General features: G+C 34.5%; 1 protein-coding gene across 4 annotated transcripts in view; it reads left to right on the top strand.

Annotated features, from left to right (window-relative positions):
- The window catches only part of TTLL7 (tubulin tyrosine ligase like 7), a 155,475-nt gene that overhangs the window by 54,288 nt on the left and 80,676 nt on the right, over positions 1-20,511 (top strand). For all 4 annotated transcript variants that reach the window (XR_014293258.1, XM_082611963.1, XM_082611962.1 and 1 more), the window contains exons 4-8: positions 3,702-3,823; positions 4,452-4,519; positions 6,636-6,794; positions 11,305-11,521; positions 16,009-16,173. Coding sequence is in view for 3 of the 4 variants with exons in the window: in XM_082611963.1 (XP_082468089.1) it covers positions 3,702-3,823; positions 4,452-4,519; positions 6,636-6,794; positions 11,305-11,521; positions 16,009-16,173 (731 nt within the window). In the remaining variant the exon portion in view is untranslated. The remainder of the gene's footprint in view (positions 1-3,701; positions 3,824-4,451; positions 4,520-6,635; positions 6,795-11,304; positions 11,522-16,008; positions 16,174-20,511) is intronic.

The following is a 20,511-nucleotide window of genomic DNA, read 5'->3' as shown; positions in this document are numbered from 1 at the left end:
TAGGTAAGAATTAATTACTTTAAATTAAGATACTTCTGCCCGGCACTGAGAAACTCATTACTACTACAAGTACTCAAAAAATCTTCCTCTTTTAAAAAAATAATTTTGCATTAAAAGAGTTGAGGAAACCATGTGAATCTCAAGGATGTTTATTATTCTTACTCTTATTAACTTTTGAGGGTCGTGTTTCCACTTACAGTAATGCACCAAAGTTCATCAGGAATCAATGGCATATTCCATAGGTATCGAGGTCCCATAATACTCTATTTCAACAAGTGTTCCTCAGAGGAAAAAAACTTTGGGCGAGTTAATGTGGGACAGTGAGATGTGAATTATTTGCAGCGTATTTTCTAGAGTGAAAAAACAAGAATAACCGTTGTCAAAGTGATTAATGGGCGGTGTCAACTTATCCTCCTGTTTGCTTTTAAGGTCCTGGTGGGGTTTATAAGCAACTTGATCTAAAGGAGAGTGTTTTTAACTGTAGTTCCCTCTCACTTCTAAGGGCTGAAGTTGCATTAGCCTTCTTCACACTGATTCCAGACCTCTTTGCTGAGCCTTCTCAGTTGTGTTTAGCAAAAGCCCTGGCTAGATCAGGCTTGGAGACTTGGACAAGGGACTGCTGGGAGAATACAAAGCTAAGTATAGGGGAGGGAAAGAGACAATTGGCTGTGTGTCCAGGAGAAAGTGTTACCTTGCTTTCCCTTATTTAACCTTGTGATATGCAACAGATTACTTCTTGTAATTTAATTACTGCTCCTTTGACAGGTTGAATTATATAATAGAATGATAATTAAGCCATAGTCAGGACACTTGTGTTTTGTCCCTGGTGTTGCCTGTTTCCTCATGTAGAATACTTTGGTCACTACTAGTCTTAATATTAATTCTTTTATAACCCTGGACCAAATATTTTCACATGAATTACCTCCTTTAATCTTCCAGTAACCCTGTCAAATAGGCTGCATTACTCCCTTGTTGTCCTTTCCCTGGCTTTCCTCACTCTAATAGTGAATTTGAAGTGGCTAACAGCCATAAGAAAATAAATAAGGAAAAATAAAAACAGTAAAATAGGATGAATCTTGTGGCTGATCAGAATACAAACTGCATTCCATGAAATCCTGTATAGTTAGAGATTTGCATGGGTTTGACTCTGAGCTTCCTAGCAAGCAAAACAAATAATCGAAACATAATCAGCTATAGAATACACAGTGCCCAGAAGATAAAACCATACTGGTTATTCAAGGGAAATGCAATTTTTTCTATTTCCGAGTCTTGAGAGAAATTTCTCCCATAATTCCTCATGGAGACATGTTGTGGAATGGTGAACTACATTCTCACAGTAGTCCTATAATTAATACATTATGAAATTTTAATTATTACTTTTTAAAATGTCCGTTAGCACAGTTGAAGAAACTGAAGCTCACTGAGAGTTAGCAACTTACTCAAGATCGTACAGATGGCAAAAGTAGAACTTGAATCTGAATTAATTTGCTTCCAAATTTAGTGTTCTTTTTACTGTATCATACTGCCTAAATAAAATATGAATTGAAATTTAAATTGAGGAACATTAAGGTGTCCTCTGTCTAAAATTCAGAGAGTTGTTGCATAGATTCCTATTTTTAAAACTCCTGAACAGCCTCTGAAAGCTCTATGGGTCAAGGCAAAAAAAAAAGTAGGACAGATTTGTGAGGAATGTATTTTTGGTAATTTTCATTAAATGGGGACAAAACAGATTGAAGAAGGGGGTACCTAATTATGCAAGGGGAAATGTGAGAAAAATGGTTGGTGTGGTTATCTCTATTTTACCAGTGGGGAGTTTGGTTTGGTAGAAATTCAATATTGAGGCCATTACTTCACCTTTTTTGTAAAGAGAGCTCCTAAAAGACCAACATTTAAAAGCATGGGTTTAGGCTTTGGCTGCCAACAGCCTTCTATTTGGAACTGACATGTTAAAGGAAGTTCTTTTCTATGCAGTGGAGGATGGTATACTTAAAAAGATGCCAATTGATTTCTAAAACTTCAGTTCAAACAAAAATATGATTAAATAGCTTAGCTGAAAAAAAAAGTGACAGTTTAATACCCTACACTGTATTTTTCTTTGAAGTTCAACTTTGTCAGCTCTCCAAGCTTTGAATTTCATAATAAGAGAGATTTATATATGACCGACCTTATAAATTTGACTTTGAGAATCTAAAGAAAGAATGGATCTTTTCCACCATTGTTATGTACCCTGAATGTTCCCAGCCTCACCAGCTCATGTGTACATTAATACCCACATTTTAGTAGCTCATTATACTCCCTCCGTCCATAACTGCCACCAGTTCCATTTCTCTCCTCAGGGGTTTCCCAGTTATTTCTGAGAGGCCCAGGGCAATGACTTCCATGCACTCAGAAATGGGTCTGCCCCTGAGCTGCGGTTCTGGCCTTGTCATTGTTTTCTGCTTGTGAGCCAGTGAAAGAACTCTCCTAGGCTGTGTCACTACGGTCCTTGCCCTCCCTACGAGCTCTAGATGACACAGAAGCTCTTGGGCCCTCAGGACGCCAACACTGCATGGTGGTCTGCGGCAGAGAGAGGAAGAGCCCTTTCCCCAAATTCTTATACTGTACGTTGTCACGTAGGCCTTCAGAACAACCCCACGTTTTATCAAGCTTCTCATGGATAAAAGCAGCTTCACCTCAACAATCCCTTCCCCTACCTCATCCGTCTCCCTCACTGTCCTCTTCTTTTATTATGCCTGTGTTCTAGGCATTATTGCATAAAAAGCCCATTCTTTCTCCTCAGCCAAAAAGAAATCAAGAGTCCCTAGGACTTGAAACCAGCAGGTGTCTGGTCATCAGTTTCATACTTGAGCCAAGTACATTCAGACAATTAATCCCTTTTTACCGTATCTCCCCATATATAGGGCAGTAAAAAGAAAATGTTTAAAAATAAACATCGAAGCGCTGCTAATTTGTTACACCATTCTATTAAGACTCCAAATTCTGTTGGAACCTAAATTTATCCTAAGTATTTGCTGATCTTTATTTTAAATTTGAACCTCATTGGAAGAAAAGTGTCAATATGTTAATTGTGTAATTGTGATAACAATGTGTTGATTGTGAAATCTAAAAAGCAAGATTTTCTCTGAGCATAAATTTTTTCCATAGGATTAGAGGGTTGGGAGCAGATAGGGGGGCCAGGGTTTCCAAATCCCTACTGTAATTCTGCTTCATTATTTTGTATCCTGTGTCAATATAGCTGACTTGGTTTTAACTGCTAAAAATAATTTGAACTAGGGAGGTGGAAAATATAGGATAGGTCTAATGATCGGGGCTATTTTTATCTTTTCCCTTTTGTACCTAACCCAAGGTCATGAAAAAGCCATAGAAGTACATTCTCCTGAGTAGAGGTGTTGTCAGCTGTGTGTGTATTTTCACTATGCTATGAATAATCACTAAGCTCTTTAATAGTGTTGTGTACCTGTTAAATCTCAGAAAATTGAAACTAAGGATTTTGGGTGCCACTTAAAAGCAGTTCTCTGTTGCTATTGAGTATCATTTGGCATTAAATTGTTGTAGCTAAAGGTAAGGTTATGCTATAACTAATGGAAATTTTACAAGTGAAATACTGTGAGCTAAAATTGATATATATCAAAAAAGATTTTCATAATGAATGTATTTCAGCAGTATTTTAATTTTGGTTTAACTTAACTGTTTACTTGCAGTTCGTTTAGTAATAGATGAAATGGGATTTATGAAAACACCAGATGAGGATGAAACAAGTAACCTTATATGGTGTGATTCAGCTGTTCAGCAGGAGAAGATTGCAGAGCTGCAAAATTACCAGGTGGGAAATTAATCATGACCAATTTTTGGTCAGTAGGAAAGTTATATGAATTCCATTATAATTTTCTTTAGATAAGGCTCTTAATATGCTGACATATTAAATTTCAGTTCTAATTTACCTGAATAGCCTGTTTTGTTGCTGTCCAGTTGTACTGACTCTTTGCCTGAAGACTGCATCCTCTCAAATTTAACTTTTAACCCCTTTCCATCTTTAAGGAAGAATTGATAGAGGAAAACTCTTCCTAGGCTGGTGCTTTGCATCATGCTTAAAGATGAACGATGTGGAGTAGATTGCATAAAGAGATCTGAACACGGATATCCCTTGTAATGTCAGCTATGTGTAATTTGGCTTCATTATTTTATTTCTGGAACGCAATACAAACATATTAAAAAATAAAAAAGCCAAATACATGGAATTTTAGACAATTGAGATTTTGAATAGTTCTTCCTGTTAGTGTAGAGGGTTATACAAAATTGACTGTAGGCAACAAATTAGTCAATTTTCATCAGTTTTTTTGTTTTTTACTAAAAAAATTAAACTCAAAGAATGAATGTAACTGTATTATAGTATAAATGAATATATTCATTAAGTTAATGAAAATATTAATGTTGACCTTTTTATTTTCCAGAGGATCAACCATTTTCCAGGAATGGGGGAGATCTGTAGGAAGGATTTCCTAGCGAGAAATATGACCAAGTAATCTTCATTTTCTTGTAATAGAGAAGAACTGTTCAAAAATTACATTTTGAATGTCATAGTGCTATCTTTCACAAATTTATATTGATTTGAAATGATATTTTGTTGGAAGAGATAGAATTTTAGAGCTAGAAGTGTTTTAAAATTTTCCGGGTTCTATTCTTTGACTTTTCAGAGGAGGTAATTGAGGGTCAGAGACATGAATATCTTACACAAAGTCAAATAGCTAGCAGCAGAGCTGGAGTGGGAACCCGGTCTCCAGAATTTCAGAGTTCTTTTCACTGCAACTTGCTGTCTCTCTAGCAGCATAAGTTTTTCTTTTAAATGTAAAAAGTTTTCTGTACATGGCATTCAATATCTACTTAATTATTTTCAGTTAAACCTTGCAGGAACTAATTTGTTGCATTATATCCTGCCTGTGGGTATGTGTGTGTTCAGAATACTGGTTATTGAGCATCTAATATGAGCCAGGCACTGTAATAGGTGCCTGTGCGCACACATATACGCATACACACATGTATATGTTCCTACCCGGGGATACATGCACACATATTTATCTCAGAGACCATTATTTAGAGTAATAATCTGCTTTCATGGGAAAAACTGTTAACAGGTAAAGTGTTATACTTAATATACTGCAGAATTTTTGTGCAGCTTATATTTCTGTTGATTAGATTTTTTTTATTTTAAGAAAGTTGATAAATTGTATGCTTGGATTTTTTTCTAAATATAACAAAGAATGGTATCATTCATAAACAACTCATGGTTAGTTTTAAAGTGTATTCTATTAAAGCTTTAACTTGATCTAATTTCACATTATTGTTAAACTATAATAAATACATGTAAAGGTGTTGGGAATAAAAACAAGTACATTAGCACTGTTATCGTGCTTCCTTTAGATGTGTGTGTGTGTGTGTGTGTGTGTTTCAAAGCAATCAATGTTAGCCTATTTTGTACTGAGATTATTTACTTGGTTGGCTTATTTTGGATTTGACGGGTGGATTTGGTGATTATTTTCCTTCTCATAGTGGAAACGTAACTTTTTTTTATAGGGTTCTCTTGAAAGAGCACTTGAAATATGATAACTGTATGACCTTCCAGTTGTGGAAGCCAGGGGGCTTATATATTCCACACCCTAGTCTTACAGTATAGGCCCTGCTTCTGTGCATATTATATACTATGGTCCCATTTTAGTTTTAACTAATCTCGTTTGGAAACAGTGACTACTCATCTATAAAAAACTTTCATACATTTATAAAGAAGACTTTTTGAAACAATCAGATTTTCTTTAATAGGTAATATTTTAAAATATTTCTAAGAATTTTAAAATTGTTATTGGGAATCAATATGTACCAAATAATTAGCATTTAGATTAATCAAAAGCAAACATTTTATACCTAGTATTTTATCAGTATCCCTAAGTTATGTACCAAATAGGCAGCCTGATTTATAGCAAATACAAAAATGTCAGGCCATACACTGTAGCCATAAAACTACATGTATAGGTAGATGTAGTTGATGTAAACAAAACCTGACTCAGAGGCTTCAATGGTTTTCTCACAAAAGTAGTAAAACTCCAGAAAACACCGGGGTAAAAGGCAATCTAAAATTTTTCCCTATGGATGACCCAGCAAACTCCAAATCATCTTTTAAGAAGCAATATGAATGGCACTTGGCTGTGAACCATACTAACCACCCGCATCCCGGAGGCAGAGTTAATGCCGCCTTCCACGTTACCTTGCCTTATGTAGCTTTATTGCACCGATCACACTGTATTTAATTAATAGCCTATATGTAAATTCCTTAGAACAGAGACCATGTTAATCCTCAGTGCCCAACACGTAGTATATACTCAAATGTTTGATCTACTAATATGTAAATTAGTACATGGGGCAGAAATTCTTGTCTATTTTTTCCACTAATGTATCCCTAGTATCTAGAATAGTGCCTAACATATAGTAGATGATTAATAGGCATTTAAAAAATTAATGAATGGATCAATAAATGAAGAAATGGAGGGAATTTAAATCCTTGTAGTAAATGTCAGTAGCACAGAGAAAGAAAGTTTAGATAAGTTTGAATAGAAATTACTTTTCATATTATCTCTAACTTACAGAATGATCAAGTCCCGACCTCTGGATTATACCTTTGTTCCTCGAACATGGATCTTCCCTGCTGAATATACACAATTTCAGAATTATATGAAAGAATTAAAGAAAAAAAGAAAGCAGAAGACTTTTATAGTAAAACCAGCTAATGGTGCAATGGGTCATGGGTAGGTATTTTTCATGTGGAATACATAAAAATTTTAAAAAATTGGGGGAAAGAATAAGTGTGACCATTTGCTCATGGTTGAGTACTAATATGAAAAAAATTAAAATAACTTTCTAACTTTTGCTTTTTTGGAACTAAATATTTAATGAGCCCTTTTACCCTGTCCTGGAGACTTCAATAATTCAATCTAAAAATTTAATCAACAGGTTGTGAGACTTTGATAGGAGACTACAAAATAGAGAAAAGTAAATATTTTCTAATTTTTTTCTTAAACATGAAATTTGCATTCATCATAATTTTAGAGTAAGCTTGGAGAGGAAAATCAGTTGATACAATAGAGCTAAATTGAGTTGGTGAATGAAATGGAAAGGGTGTTACTGTTTTCATCTTAAAAAAAATCTTAAGCACAAAATATCTATTTTCTTTGCTTTACAAATAATTTTTTTCTTTACGTAGCCATGGTAATTGGATTGAAGATGAGTAGAACACATTTTAAGCTAAAGTGCTGAGAACTAGACATGTTAGCTGGGGATAGATTATACAACTTAATATTCCTGTTTACTTTTGCTTTCTTATGTTAGTTTTCTGCTGTTTACTTTTTCAAAGAAAATGTGGCTGAGGCTACTTTTAATAAAAACACAAGTAATTTTTATCTTTGATTTAGAGTGCTGTGGGGAAAAAAGATATTTGGAAATATAGCTGCCAGGTAAATTACTGTTCAACACATTTCCTTTTAACTTTTAATCATAATTTAATAATTTAATCAGACTTTATTTTAAACTATGGTTTAGTAATTTAAATGACAAACAACATGTAGTGTTAGTGGAAATTGTATATTAATTGTTTAATGTAGATTTGGTTCACTATGTTAGTATCAAGGTAAACATTTTGGGGAGGATAATTGAAATTCACATTTTCTCAATTTTAATGTTAAAAATTATGTTAAAAATTCATTTTTATATATATTTAATGTTAGTGTAAATAGTTAATAATATGAATTGACTACAGTAATAAAATAGCTGAAAAAGTATACTATACATACTGTGCTGCCAGGGTTTATCTCATGCAATGCAGAAGTACATAGGTAAAGTACACCTCACTCATCTGTAGAATATATCTATTTCCTTGCTGGTTTTCTGTTCAATTGTCCTGTTCATTACTGAGAGTGGGGGCCATTGAACACTTCAACTGCTATTGTTGAACTGTCTATCTGTGCCTTCAATTCTATCAGTTTTTGCTTCATATATTGTGGAGCTCTGTTGTGAGGTGTATATGTTTATAATTATTATATCTTCTTGATGCATTGAATTTTAAAAATTATTATATTACTGTTCTTCTTTGTCTGTTGGAGTACTTTTTGTCTTAAAGTCTATTTTGTCTGATACTAGTATAGCCACTTCAGTTCTCTCTTGGTTACTGTTTGCATGGAATATCTTTTCCATTTGTTCACTTTCAGCCTATTTAAGTCTTTGAATATAAAGTGTGGCTCTTGTTGACAGCATGTAGTTGGGCCATATTTTTTATACATTCTGCCAAATCTTGTCTTTCAACTGGAGAGTTAATCCATTCTTGTTTATTATGTAATTATTGATAAGGAAAGATTTACTTTTGACATTTTGCTATTTGTTTTCTTTATGTCTTATATAGTTTTCATACCTCTATTTCTCCATTTCTGCCCTCTTGTGTATTACATGGGTATTTTCTAGTGTACCATTTTAATTTCATTGTCATTTATTTTACTATATATTTTTTGAGTCATTTTTTTTTATTTTTTTATTTTTTTTGCATTACGTGGGCTTCTCACTGCTGTGGCCTCTCCCGTTGCGGAGCACAGGCTCCGGACGCGCAGGCCCAACAGCCATGGCTCACGGGCCCAGCCGCTCCGCGACATGTGGGATCCTCCCAGACCGGGGCACGAACCTGTGTCCCCTGCATCGGCAGGCGGACTCTCAACCACTGCGCCACCAGGGAAGTCCCTTGAGTTATTTTTTAAATGGTTGCTTTGGGGTTACAATTAGCATCTCCATTTATAACAACTTAGTTTGGATTAATATCATTACTTTTAACAGTAAAAACAACAACAAAAACAACAAAACTTTGCTTCTATTTGCCTCTGCCCCCTTTATGATGTTTTGTCACAAATTACACCTGTATATATTGTGTGCCCATCAAAATAGATTTATAATAATTGTTTTATGCAGTTGTGTTTTAAATAATACAGGAAAAATAAGCAGTTACAAACCTAAACTACACTAGTAGTGACTTTTATTTTTACCTATGTAGTAATCTTTACAGGTGCTCTTTATTTCTTTGTGTAGATTTGAATTACTGCCTAGTGTCCCTTTGCTTCAGCCTGAAGGATTGTCTTTAGCATTTCTTATAGGCCAGGTATAATAGCAACAAACTCTCTCAGTTTTTGTTTATCTGGTAATGTCTTAATTTCTCTTTCAATTTTGAATATTTTGTCAGATATAGATTTCTTGGTTAACAGTTTTTTTTTCTTTTTCTATCAGCACTTTGAATATGTCATCTTACTGTCTTCTGCCCTCCATTGCTTCTGATGAGAAATTAGCTCTTTATCTTAATGAGTATCCCTTGGGTGGGATGAGTGGCCTGTCTTGCTACTTTTTTTCTCTTTTTTCTCTAGGCTTTTGACAGTTTGATTAGAACATGTCTTAGTGTGGCTCTCTTTGAGTTTATCTTACTTGAAGTTTATTAGGCTTCTTGATTTGTAGGTTAATATTTTTCATCAGATTGGGAGATTCTCAGCCATTAATTCTTCAAAGAGTCTTTGCCCCTTTCTCTTTTCTCCTTTTGAGACACCCATTATGAGTGTGTTGATGTTGTCTTGCAGGGCTCTTAAGCTCTGTTCATTTTTCTTCATTTTTTTTCCTTTCTGTTCCTCAGACTAATCTCAATTGATTTATCTTCAAGTTTGCTGATTCTTTCCCTGCCTTCCCAGATCTTCTGTTTAGCCCCTCTAATGTATTTTTGTTTCAGTTATTGTACTTTTCAACTTCAGAATTTTTGTTTGGTTCCCCCCACCTACCCCACCACCTTTAAAAGTAATTTCTATCTCTACTGATATTCTGCATCGGTGAGATATTATTCCCATGGTTTCCTTCAGTTCTTCGTACATGATTTCCTTTAGCTCTTTGAACAAATTTAAAATAGTTGATTTAAATAATTTATTGTCTAGTAAGCCAAATATCTGGGTTTCCTCAGGTATAGTTTCTATTAATTGAGAATTTTTTTTGTGTATGGGTCATACTTTTTTTTTTTTGAATGACTCATGATATTTTGTTGAAAATTGGACATTTTGTGTATTGTAATGTAGCAACTCTGACAATTAGATTCCCCCTCCTCTACTGGGTTTTTTGTTACCATTTGTTCTATTTGATGTTTATTTGTTTAGTGGCCTTTCTGAAATAATTTTGTAAAGTTTGTATTTTTTATTGTGTGTGACCTCTGAAGTTCCTGTTCTGTTAAGTCAGTGGTCAGTGTAATTGTTCAGTCTGTTAGTAATCGAATAGAATTTTCCTTAAACACTGGGAACCAAATATCTATATCTATACCTATATCCATACATACACACATACATATATATGTGTGTGTGTGTATATATGGATATAGGTATAGATATATATATATCCCCCAATCCTTGCAGATGGGGTGTGTGTGTGTGTGTGTGTGTGTGTGTGTGTGTGTGTGTTGGAGCATGCCCTCAACACTTAGCTAGGTAGTTTATAACTCTGCCTTAGCCTTCACTTCCTACTTGACAGAGCTTGATGGGTAGCTGGAGGTAAGAGCTTAGGGCCATCTCAGGTCTTTCCTGAGCATGCACTTAGCCCTGGGCATTCATATGACCTTCTAGAATCCCAGAAATATGTGAGAGCTTTTCAAAGCCCTTATTCCCCTAAGATTGTCATTCCTGTCTTTTTCCCCAATCTTTTCAGTTAGTCTGTTGTTTTTCCCAACTGCTATTTGTTGCAGGGACTACTACATTTGTCTTTAAATGTTTTCAACATTTGTCTCTGCCCCCCGCCAAGTAGCTGCCTCAGCACTGTGAGAGTTTTCAGTTAGACAAGATAAAAGAAAACCTTTGAGATTGTCCAGGGAACCACAGAACTGATTTAAACAAATAGACAAACAAACAAACAAAACAACCACAAGAATATGTCTATTCTGCTGCCTCTAGAACCAGTACCTGTACTGGGAACATGGGTTACTGCTCAAGGCCACTGCTGAGCTGGGGGTTGGGGGTGGTACCAGAGTAAGTTAAAATGCTAGGAATCTCTTTTACACAGATTCAGCTTTTTTTTTTTTTTTATTACATTTTCCTTGGTTAGTACCCATGGTTCTAAAAAAGTTGCTTCTGACAGTATTTTTATGCTGTATTTTGTGTGTGTGTGTATGTGACGGGACCACTTTCCTCTTGAGTATTACCTATAACTTTGTTAAAATCCTGACTCCATAACAAATTATTCTTTTAATCTTTTCTGTAAATTTAGGATTTCTTTGATAAGAAATGGTGACAAACTTCCATCTCAGGATCATTTGATTGTTCAAGAATACATTGAAAAGCCTTTCCTAATGGAAGGTTACAAGTTTGATTTACGAATTTATATTCTGGTAACATCGTGTGATCCACTAAAAGTATTTCTCTACCATGATGGACTTGTGCGAATGGGAACAGAGAAGTACATTCCACCTAATGAGACCAATTTGGTAAGTGATATCAGACACTATGATTTTATTAATTTATTCAACATCTATTTTTTAAAACACCCATTGTGTATAAATGTTAAATGAACAAAGTTCCTCCTCTCAGGCTTTTATAGTCTAGAAGAATTTTATGCATAAATAAGACCACCTCTAATTTAAGACAGCTTTGTGGAAATTAGAAAAAAAAGTGCCTGCTGCTCCAGGTAGGCTAATTAGGAAAATACACCCCATCTGGGTTCTGTGAGCATGAGGATGGATTTCAAAGTATATATGTGTGTGTAGTGGTCCTGGATAGAAATGATTGATACAGAAATACAAATTAAAATAATATGCCATTGAGAAATACAGATAAAGTGTTATAGAATTGAGTGTAGGAATAGGTTTTGTTCAGCTTCTCATGGGAGAGGTGGTATTTGAGCAGGCTTTGTATGAAAGGTATGGTTTAAACATGTAGAATGTGGGAGAAAGTACATGAAACAGAGAAAGCAAAAGTTATCAGAAAGTAAAGGTATTATATTTTGTTGGAACAAAAGAGAAGATTTTAAACTTATGTTGATCAATTGTGAAGTAGAGACATAAATTGGCAGTTTCATAGTACGTTTTTAATTCTATTAAGTGGAGATTTCTGTAAGTATTTTTCCATTAAGATTATCTTTGTGTAGCCATAACATATTGATGAAAGTCATAACTGTGTAGTTTATGAAGGTCAAACTATAATTTATTATCATAATTTATCATGAAAGTCATAAATGTAATTTATAGTTTATGAGAGACAAACCGTAGTTTATTATCTATACTTATAAGTTTAGTTAACCTCTACTTCTATTTTTGGATCTACTAATTACAGTAAAAATTACACCTAATTAAGGATTGTTTCCCATTTTTGTCAAAAGCCTGGTTATAATTCTTCTATAATATTATGAACATAAATGACTACATTGAGTGGTCATTTTCCAAAATTAAATGACTAATCATAAATGTTGCTACGTTCAATTAACTAAAAAATGTTGTAAACCTGGCAAAGGAAGAATAAGGGAACTGTCAGAGTTTTTACAGGAAAGGAAGATAAAAGAAAGAATCATCTCTTCAAAGGTCATAAGGTGTGGATACATCCAATCTCCAAAAAATGTTTGAACTCTACTGCATTCTAGACATTTTGCTGGTTTTGGAAAAACGGTGACCAAGACAGATACAGTACTTGATCTCACAAAAGCAACAATCTAGTGGGGAGGCAGAAAATAAAATAAGCAATTATAATACCCAGTGGTAAGTGTAATGGTTTAAGAAACTGAGAATGCTGTGGCAGAGCATAGCAGGAACATCTAACTCAGTTGGAGATACAGTTAGAGACGGAGTTTGTAAAGTGAAATCTGAAGAGTGAGGGGTTAGCTAAGTTAGAGGTGGGGTGGGATGGGTTAAGACTCCAGGTAGAAGAATGGCCCAGAGGTAGGAGGGAGAGTGATATGTCTGGAGAGAGCACACACGTTCAATATGGCTAAAGTACAGACTAAGAAAGGATAGATGTTCTGACATCAGGATGGAGAGTCCCAGAGGCCAGATCTTGGTAGATCATGGCTAGGATTTTGGAACTTAACATAAGAAGAAGGGAAGCATTGAAAGATTTTAAACAAGGGAAAGAAGGAATGAGATTTTTGTCTTAAAAAGGTAACCTGGTCTATAGTGTGGGGAATGTGAGATGGGGCTGTAGATGGATGGGGGAGACTAGAGTAAGGGAGACAAGAAGCTGTATTCTAGTCTAACCACATGTGAGAGACAAGATGACTTAATTTGAAGTGATAGTAGGGCAGGGCTACGAATAAGAACACAGATTTCAGATATATTTACGATACCATGGGTAACACTGATATACCGACAGGTTGATTTGTAGAATAAGGGAAAGAGAGAGAGAAATTAAGGATAAAACTCAAAAGAGTTTTGGCACAGCAGTTGGGTGGATGGTGACATTCACTGTGATAGGGAGTATAGGAGCTTTTAAAGTTTTGCAGAAAGCTGATGTGTTTGATTTGAGATGCTTCTGTGACTTCCAAATGGATCTATACTATTGGCATTTGGATATACAGTATAGGTCTGAAGCTCAGATGAGAGAACTGAGCTACAGGCGTAATTTGGGGTTTGTCAGTTTATAGATTATAATTAAAATAGTTGGAGTGGGTAAGACTAGATGATATATATGTAAGGCAGATAGTCATGTTTTGAGAGGAAAGAGGGAAGAGATAGGAAAGGGTAAGACTTGAAAGCTCATTTAGGTGATAAAGTGATTTATTCTAATTTCTTAAGTTGGATGTATGTGATTTGCTTAAGTACACTGGGTTAGGAAATCATATTGAAAGATTGGGAGTCAGGAAACGTGGCCTCTAGGTTTTGCTTTGCCAAGTGCTCTTGAGTCACATAATCTCCTGGCTTTGGTTTTCACATGTATGAAAAATGATATTCTCCTGTATAAACATCAGTGTTCCTCATATAGCTCTAAAATTTCATGATTGAATTCCTACATGAAGATATGAAAAATTTAAAAAGTGAAGTGCAAAACTTTATCTAAAGTGAGATCACTCTTACGTAAAAGATAAGTTTAAGAAAAAAGGTGGAAAAAGTAAACCAAAATGCTCCCATTGGTTGGTTTTGGACAGCAGACTGCTTCATATTTTTTTCCTTCTTCATATTTCCAATCTTTAAAATAGTGTGCATTTTCTCATGAGCTGTATATTGATAAGCTACATGTAAGGAAATCATAAGAGAGAATTTCAGAAATTGAAATATAATAAACATAAATTTTTTTGCCACCCCGTGTAGCAGTCAGTCAATCCTTGAAATGTTCTGTATATTCCAATTCATTATTTTGAGCCTATACACTATAAAATAGGGTGGAGAATAGTTACCTACTTTTTATGCATTGAAGGTTGCTATTTGATTCAGAGCTGCCATCACTTCTCCTTATGGCAAATGTCCAACTGACAATGAACTCTTTAGAAGGGGATTTTTGTCAAGGTAGATGTGAAATTGTGGAATTTCCAATGCTACATATAAAGATAATGTTTTAAGAAAAATGCAAAGTTCTATTTCTTATTCACTTTTCCAGTAGGATAGCTAGAGTTTTTATTACTGCTGTTAGTATTTATTTTAAGAAATTCCTGCCAAATGGAGAGCTCCTCAAAAAATTATTTTCCAAACAAAAATAATTTCTGTTTTGGAAACTAAGAAATGTTATAGTTTGATTAATTTCCTTTTTTTCTTTAAATCAAACACTTAAAATTAGACAAGTATGAGGTTATGCCCTTTCTTTTAAGTATCACTTAGTTTAAAGTGATAATTTTCATGAAGGTAGGGACTATGTCTGCCTTGTTAATCTTTGTGTCCACAGTTCACAGCACACATTCCTGCCAGTGGTGGTTGCTCCTTAAATATTGTTCAATGAACAAAAAAATTCTTAATTACTGGTGGGCATATGGATTAATAAACAACATGTAGCTCATATGATCAGTTCTGCATATTTGCTTCAAAGATTTCAATACTGTAGACTTAAGTAACTGCAGTGAAAATAAAATATGATATAAATATCATTGGTTATTGACAAATCAGAATAGTAATGATGTGCCCAAAGTATGTATTCATTGTGATGCAACATTGTTATCTAAAGTGGTTTCTGGGAGTAGGATCATGAGGGTGGGATTTACAGACCTCATGAATGTTTATGATAGGTTGATAAGGAACTATTAATGTATATTAATTGACAATTATGAGAAATTTTAAATTTTGTATTCTTTTTCAAGTTTATTTGAGGATAACATTGTCAACAAACATAAGAATATAGAGAGACTAAGACCTAAGAACTCGAGTATGGAGCACTATAAATTTGCTGTTAATCATTTAGACATTTGTACAGCATCGTGTGGTGCTTCTGTCTGCTGACTCTGAGTGCACTCTGTCATGTTAACAAGTTACAGTGATCTTCCAGTCAGGATGGGAGGGCAGAGGTTGAGGTTGGTATCCTGCCTCTAGGTTTCTGCTACTTACTTGAGCTTTCACTTTTAAATCTTTGTTTGAAAAGATACAGAATACTCTCTCAGAAAATTCCTTTCCCAAAACAAGTTAGGATGAAAATTTTAGAAAAACATTAAAAACAAACCAACTAAGAAAAACAAACTTCAAAGTTACAGCATTTTTCATGCTTAGCAATATGTATTTTCACATTTTCATTTAATTACTCTATATATCCTTATTATTTTCATACTTTCTATGGTAGATAAATTTTCAATCATATACAAAGTAACTTTGTAGGTGACTACTTTCACAACCTTTTTTAGAAAAATGTGCCATTGCATTTTGAAAATTACCTTTATAATCATTAAATTATGAATATGTATATTTTAAACTTTAAATTGTCTTTCCTCTTTGGATGCTTTCTTTTCTGTGAAACTTCATGGTTCTAGAGTCTCATAGGTGATAACAACTTTGGTTCTGACTTGTTACAGACCCAGTTATATATGCATCTGACAAACTACTCTGTGAACAAGCACAATGAGCATTTTGAAAGGGATGAAACTGAAAACAAAGGCAGCAAACGTTCCATCAAATGGTTTACAGAATTCCTACAAGCAAATCAACATGATGTTGCTAAGTTTTGGAGTGATATTTCAGTAAGATTATACCATTTCACAATTTTAACTGTCTTTCCTCATATTAATTGAAAGGATCATCAACCATTTTAAATAAAGAACGGATTACATTAGATTGGGCATATAAAGTGTGCTTTTATGAAGAAAGTGAAATTTGTCATGAACCTTAATAGATAAGTACTACTTTTACTGCTCGGATCGGAAAGAGGGAATGCTAGGAGGAGGCAAAAGAGTGAGTAAAGGCATGGAGGTATGAAAATAGTTCAAAGTGGCCCAGGTTGGCGTGTATCATATTTGTGGGAGATACATGAAGTTTTAATGGCTGGAAAGATATGTGGAACCAAGTTTTAGGTCTGGAAATCAAGGCTTCACTTGGTAGGCAGTAAGGATTCATTCAGTTTTTAAGGGAGGAGATTAATAAGGCCAAAGACCATGCATTTGAAAGATAAATCTGACAATGGGTATAGGATGGGTTAGAGAGAAGACCAGAAGTAGGTAGAGGAGGGCATTTGGGAGTAGTTTCAGGGAAAAGAATGGCCTGAATTGAACCACAATAAAAGAGGTGACAATGAAGTCGACCTTGAGATTAACTGAATGTTCAGAATGGGGAGGGGGGAAGAAGTATTCAGATATTTTTCTGCAGTTTTGAGGAATAATTATAAGGAGGATGGGTGTGGCATTATTTGAAATAGAATAGGAAGGAATTTATTTTGAGAAGATATAGAGCTTAGTTTTGCAGATGAGAGAAAAGAGTTCTATTCACTTATTTGCTAGTTCATTTATTCATTTATTCAGTAAACATTTATTGAACCCATAATATAAGCCTATCCCTGGCTGATAATTTGAGGATTTATAAGATACAGCTCCAAGCCTCAAAAAACTCAAGAGTTTGGTAGGGAACACTTGCACATAAATTGTTAATGAAATGCAATGTAGCATGTACAAAAACAGAGGCATACATTGGATTCTGTGGGGTTGTAGAGGAAGACCACATATAGTAGCTTTGAGTGGATGGGCATAGCAGGACTTCCTGGAGGCATTGACACCTGAACTCAGTTTTTTAAAAGTGCATGAAGCTATGATGAATTCTGCTTTCGATATGTTAAACTTGAAATGCTCTCTCATGTAGAAAAGTCGAGCAGGCAGTTAAAAGTGTATGTATGAGGTGTAATGGATAATTAAAGCCATGGCAGTAGATGAAATTCCAAATGGTAAGGGTAAAGAGAGAAAAGGAAACACGCATGAGAAGATAACCTTGGTGAAACAGACCCTTTTATTAATCCTAGCAGAAATATTAAAATGGTATTCATAGTTAAGAAAAGTATGTTGAAAATACTTAACATGATTAGGGCTATACAATTTGACTTCTGGGACAAATAATATATATTTAAATAAAAATATCGTGGAAAATGGATGTGAAAGTTCATTGTTGGTTGAACTTGGTTCTCTTGAGAAAATCAGAGAAAAAATCAGCATCATTATATTTATTCCTTTTCTTCGTGTTTTGTTAGTTTAAATCTTTTTTAAAATCTTATTTTCTGTCTCACAGAATGTAAACCCGAATATACTTAGTTGTCAGACAAGTAAAAAGGAATTAAGTAGTCTGGATAGAAGAAAATAGGGCAGGCTGAGAACGGTGGTCATTTGAGAAGCATAAGAGGTCTAAAGGGGATAGATACCACTCAGCACCAGCCTATTGATGCCATATGGTATTTTGGGCCCAGTGTGCCTCATTCTCTAATTTGTCAATAGATGCCCTAAGTCTCCTGATTTATAAATGTTGGCAACAAATTCAAATTTTTAAAAATTTAGGGGTTCCATCAAATTTTAAAGTTTGTCATTTGCATTTGGTCAGATTCTCACCAACTTGTTAACTTTCTATTATGTCTTCCTGAGAGACTAAATATTGATACATCCAAACAAGAAATTTGATTCCAACAATGCCGTTTATTTATCTATTTACTTTATCAAGGCCAGTTTTTTGGAAATTCCAAAAAATATTCTAATAATGATAGTTTACTATCATGTGGGTCAGAAACATCAAAGTGGTAAAATTTGCAATTTTGATACAATAGCTCAATGATGGAAGATCTACTTGGTGATACCTGGATGATTTAATGAATGGGTCACTTGGTGACTAGCTCAGTGAGACCAAGAAAGTTTTAGATGCCCTCTGGTATTCTTTTTCTTTACCAGATTCTTCACTTCTTATGAGTTTGATTGTTCAGGGAAGTCTTTGTGAAAAGGTGGAATCTATTGGGTTGCCTTAGTGAGGAATGTACAGAGAGAATCAGTCAGAGAGAAAAATGGATATCATTAGCTTTACAGACATTGGTTTTAAATGGTACTTTCCCCACATAATTGAATTAGGACAAGGTATACAACTAAGACTAATACTAATAAGAGTATGGAAATCAACTCCTCAGAGCTTAAAATATAATTTTCAGATGTGACCTGAACATAGCAATTGTGGGCCTATTAAGCTCTGATATATTGCATGATCATTTCTATAAATGGGTAAATTTTGCATCATTCTTGCCTACATTAGTTAAAATGTGTATTAATAATCTATAAGTAACCAATTAATAAATAATAACATTAACTTTTCCAAGTACCTTCTTACAATTATCTTGTCAAACTATCTGCACTTATGCAATTCTTTTAAAATTTGCCTTTGTTGTTAAGAATTGCATGTACTTACAGATGTCTGTTGAAGGTGAATCAATAGGATAGTATAAAAAGAAAATAAGAGGAGATGAAGAAGGCAATTGTGCAATAAATTTTTATCTTAATAGTTTACTAATTTCATGAATTTAACTTAGAACTTTTTTTCAGTGACTAGTTTATTGATGGTAATTTCTCTAAAAAGTAGCTGTCTGCATATGAAAACTAACATTCGGCAATACCTTTGATGAAGAACAGATATATGTGCTTTTGTGCTGGTCAAGAATAAATAAGAAATCAATAGAAAAGCAGGCCATGGAGGTTAAAAATGACTTTAATCACTCATAAAATCATCCTTAATGAATGCTTTTTATATACTTTAGGTACAAATCTACAAAGTCATCTTTCAAAGCAATGTTGGAAATTCTCAAAAGCATTAGTGGAATTTGATTTGATTAGTGGAATTTGTATTTGGTTGTATCATTCCTGATTTCACATATACCTGCAATCTTGCCTCTGCATTCCTAAAAGTGTGCTGTTTTTATGTAGTAAAAACACAGATTTGTAATCCAGAGTCTAAGTATTCATTCCCCCTCACCCTGCCCCCCCATCTCCCCACCTATCTTGTTTCACATAGACACTTACTAGTCAATGTTTTAACTTTTTTTTCCTACTCAGGTGATTTCAGTAATATCTCAAGATTTATATAACGTGGACTTTTCTTTTTATCCTCATATACTGTGGTGCTACCGCACATTAGTTATTTTGAATAGAATTTTCTAAGAACAGCCTCTTGTGGCATCTCTGATATCCCCAAATACGTTCTGGGTTGGGATTCTTGGTAACAGCGAGGTTAACTTCATCTTCCATTTCTTTCTCTCATAATAAATACTGCTCCCACCAGGCAGCTGAATGTTCCTGTCTGACCAGATATATGAGGTGGAATTCCAGAAGAATAATAGAATAAATATAACAATAGTAGTTAAGTTGCTAACCCCTTTTGATGGTTTACTCTGTTCTAGGCACTATGCTAAGAGTTTTACATGGAGTCTCATTTTGCCCTTCCATCAGTCTTTTGCAGCAGGTTTTATTGCTATTGCCAGTTTACATTTTAGAAAAATGAGACAAAATTTAAGCAACATGACTGAGGATGCACATCTAACAAGTAGCAAAGCCTGGGATAAAGCCAGAAAGTCTACTTTGGAGCCATATTCTTAACTGCCATGCTATATTGCCTGTACCTGTAGAATGGGAGTTAAAAAGACAGTATATTCTAAGCAAAAACCAGCGAGACAGCTTTTCCACAATCCATAGCTTGTTCTCAGACTTCGGTAAACCAACTTTTTTTTTTTATTAGCATTAGTAACTCACCCTAGTAGTATTACGTGTTCTCACAGAAAATGTTGAAAACTAGTTTGTTAATTGGCAGTACTCTGATTTCAGATAAACCTTATGAACAACAGAATCATCACTGCACAGAGAAACCCAACTCTCCTAGATTCTGTCCTCTTGGTCTTTCAGGCTTTGTCTAAGGTGGAGGTTCTATAATGTTGTTTGTGAAATAGTTTACTCTCCTTGGAATTGTCTTCCCTCCCATCCCCTCGCCTTTTGTATGGTTTCTGAGAAGGCAAGCATTGTGATCCTACCTTACTTATTTAACAAATACAAGCCGCATTCATAAACTTTTATTTGTTC

Source organism: Mesoplodon mirus (genome assembly GCF_964341445.2).
Source record: "Mesoplodon mirus genome assembly, chromosome: 3".
Classification (NCBI taxonomy): Eukaryota; Metazoa; Chordata; class Mammalia; order Artiodactyla; family Ziphiidae; genus Mesoplodon; species Mesoplodon mirus.
The sequence above is the reverse complement of the archived record's forward strand: the minus strand, read 5'-3'. Positions and strand labels throughout refer to the sequence as shown.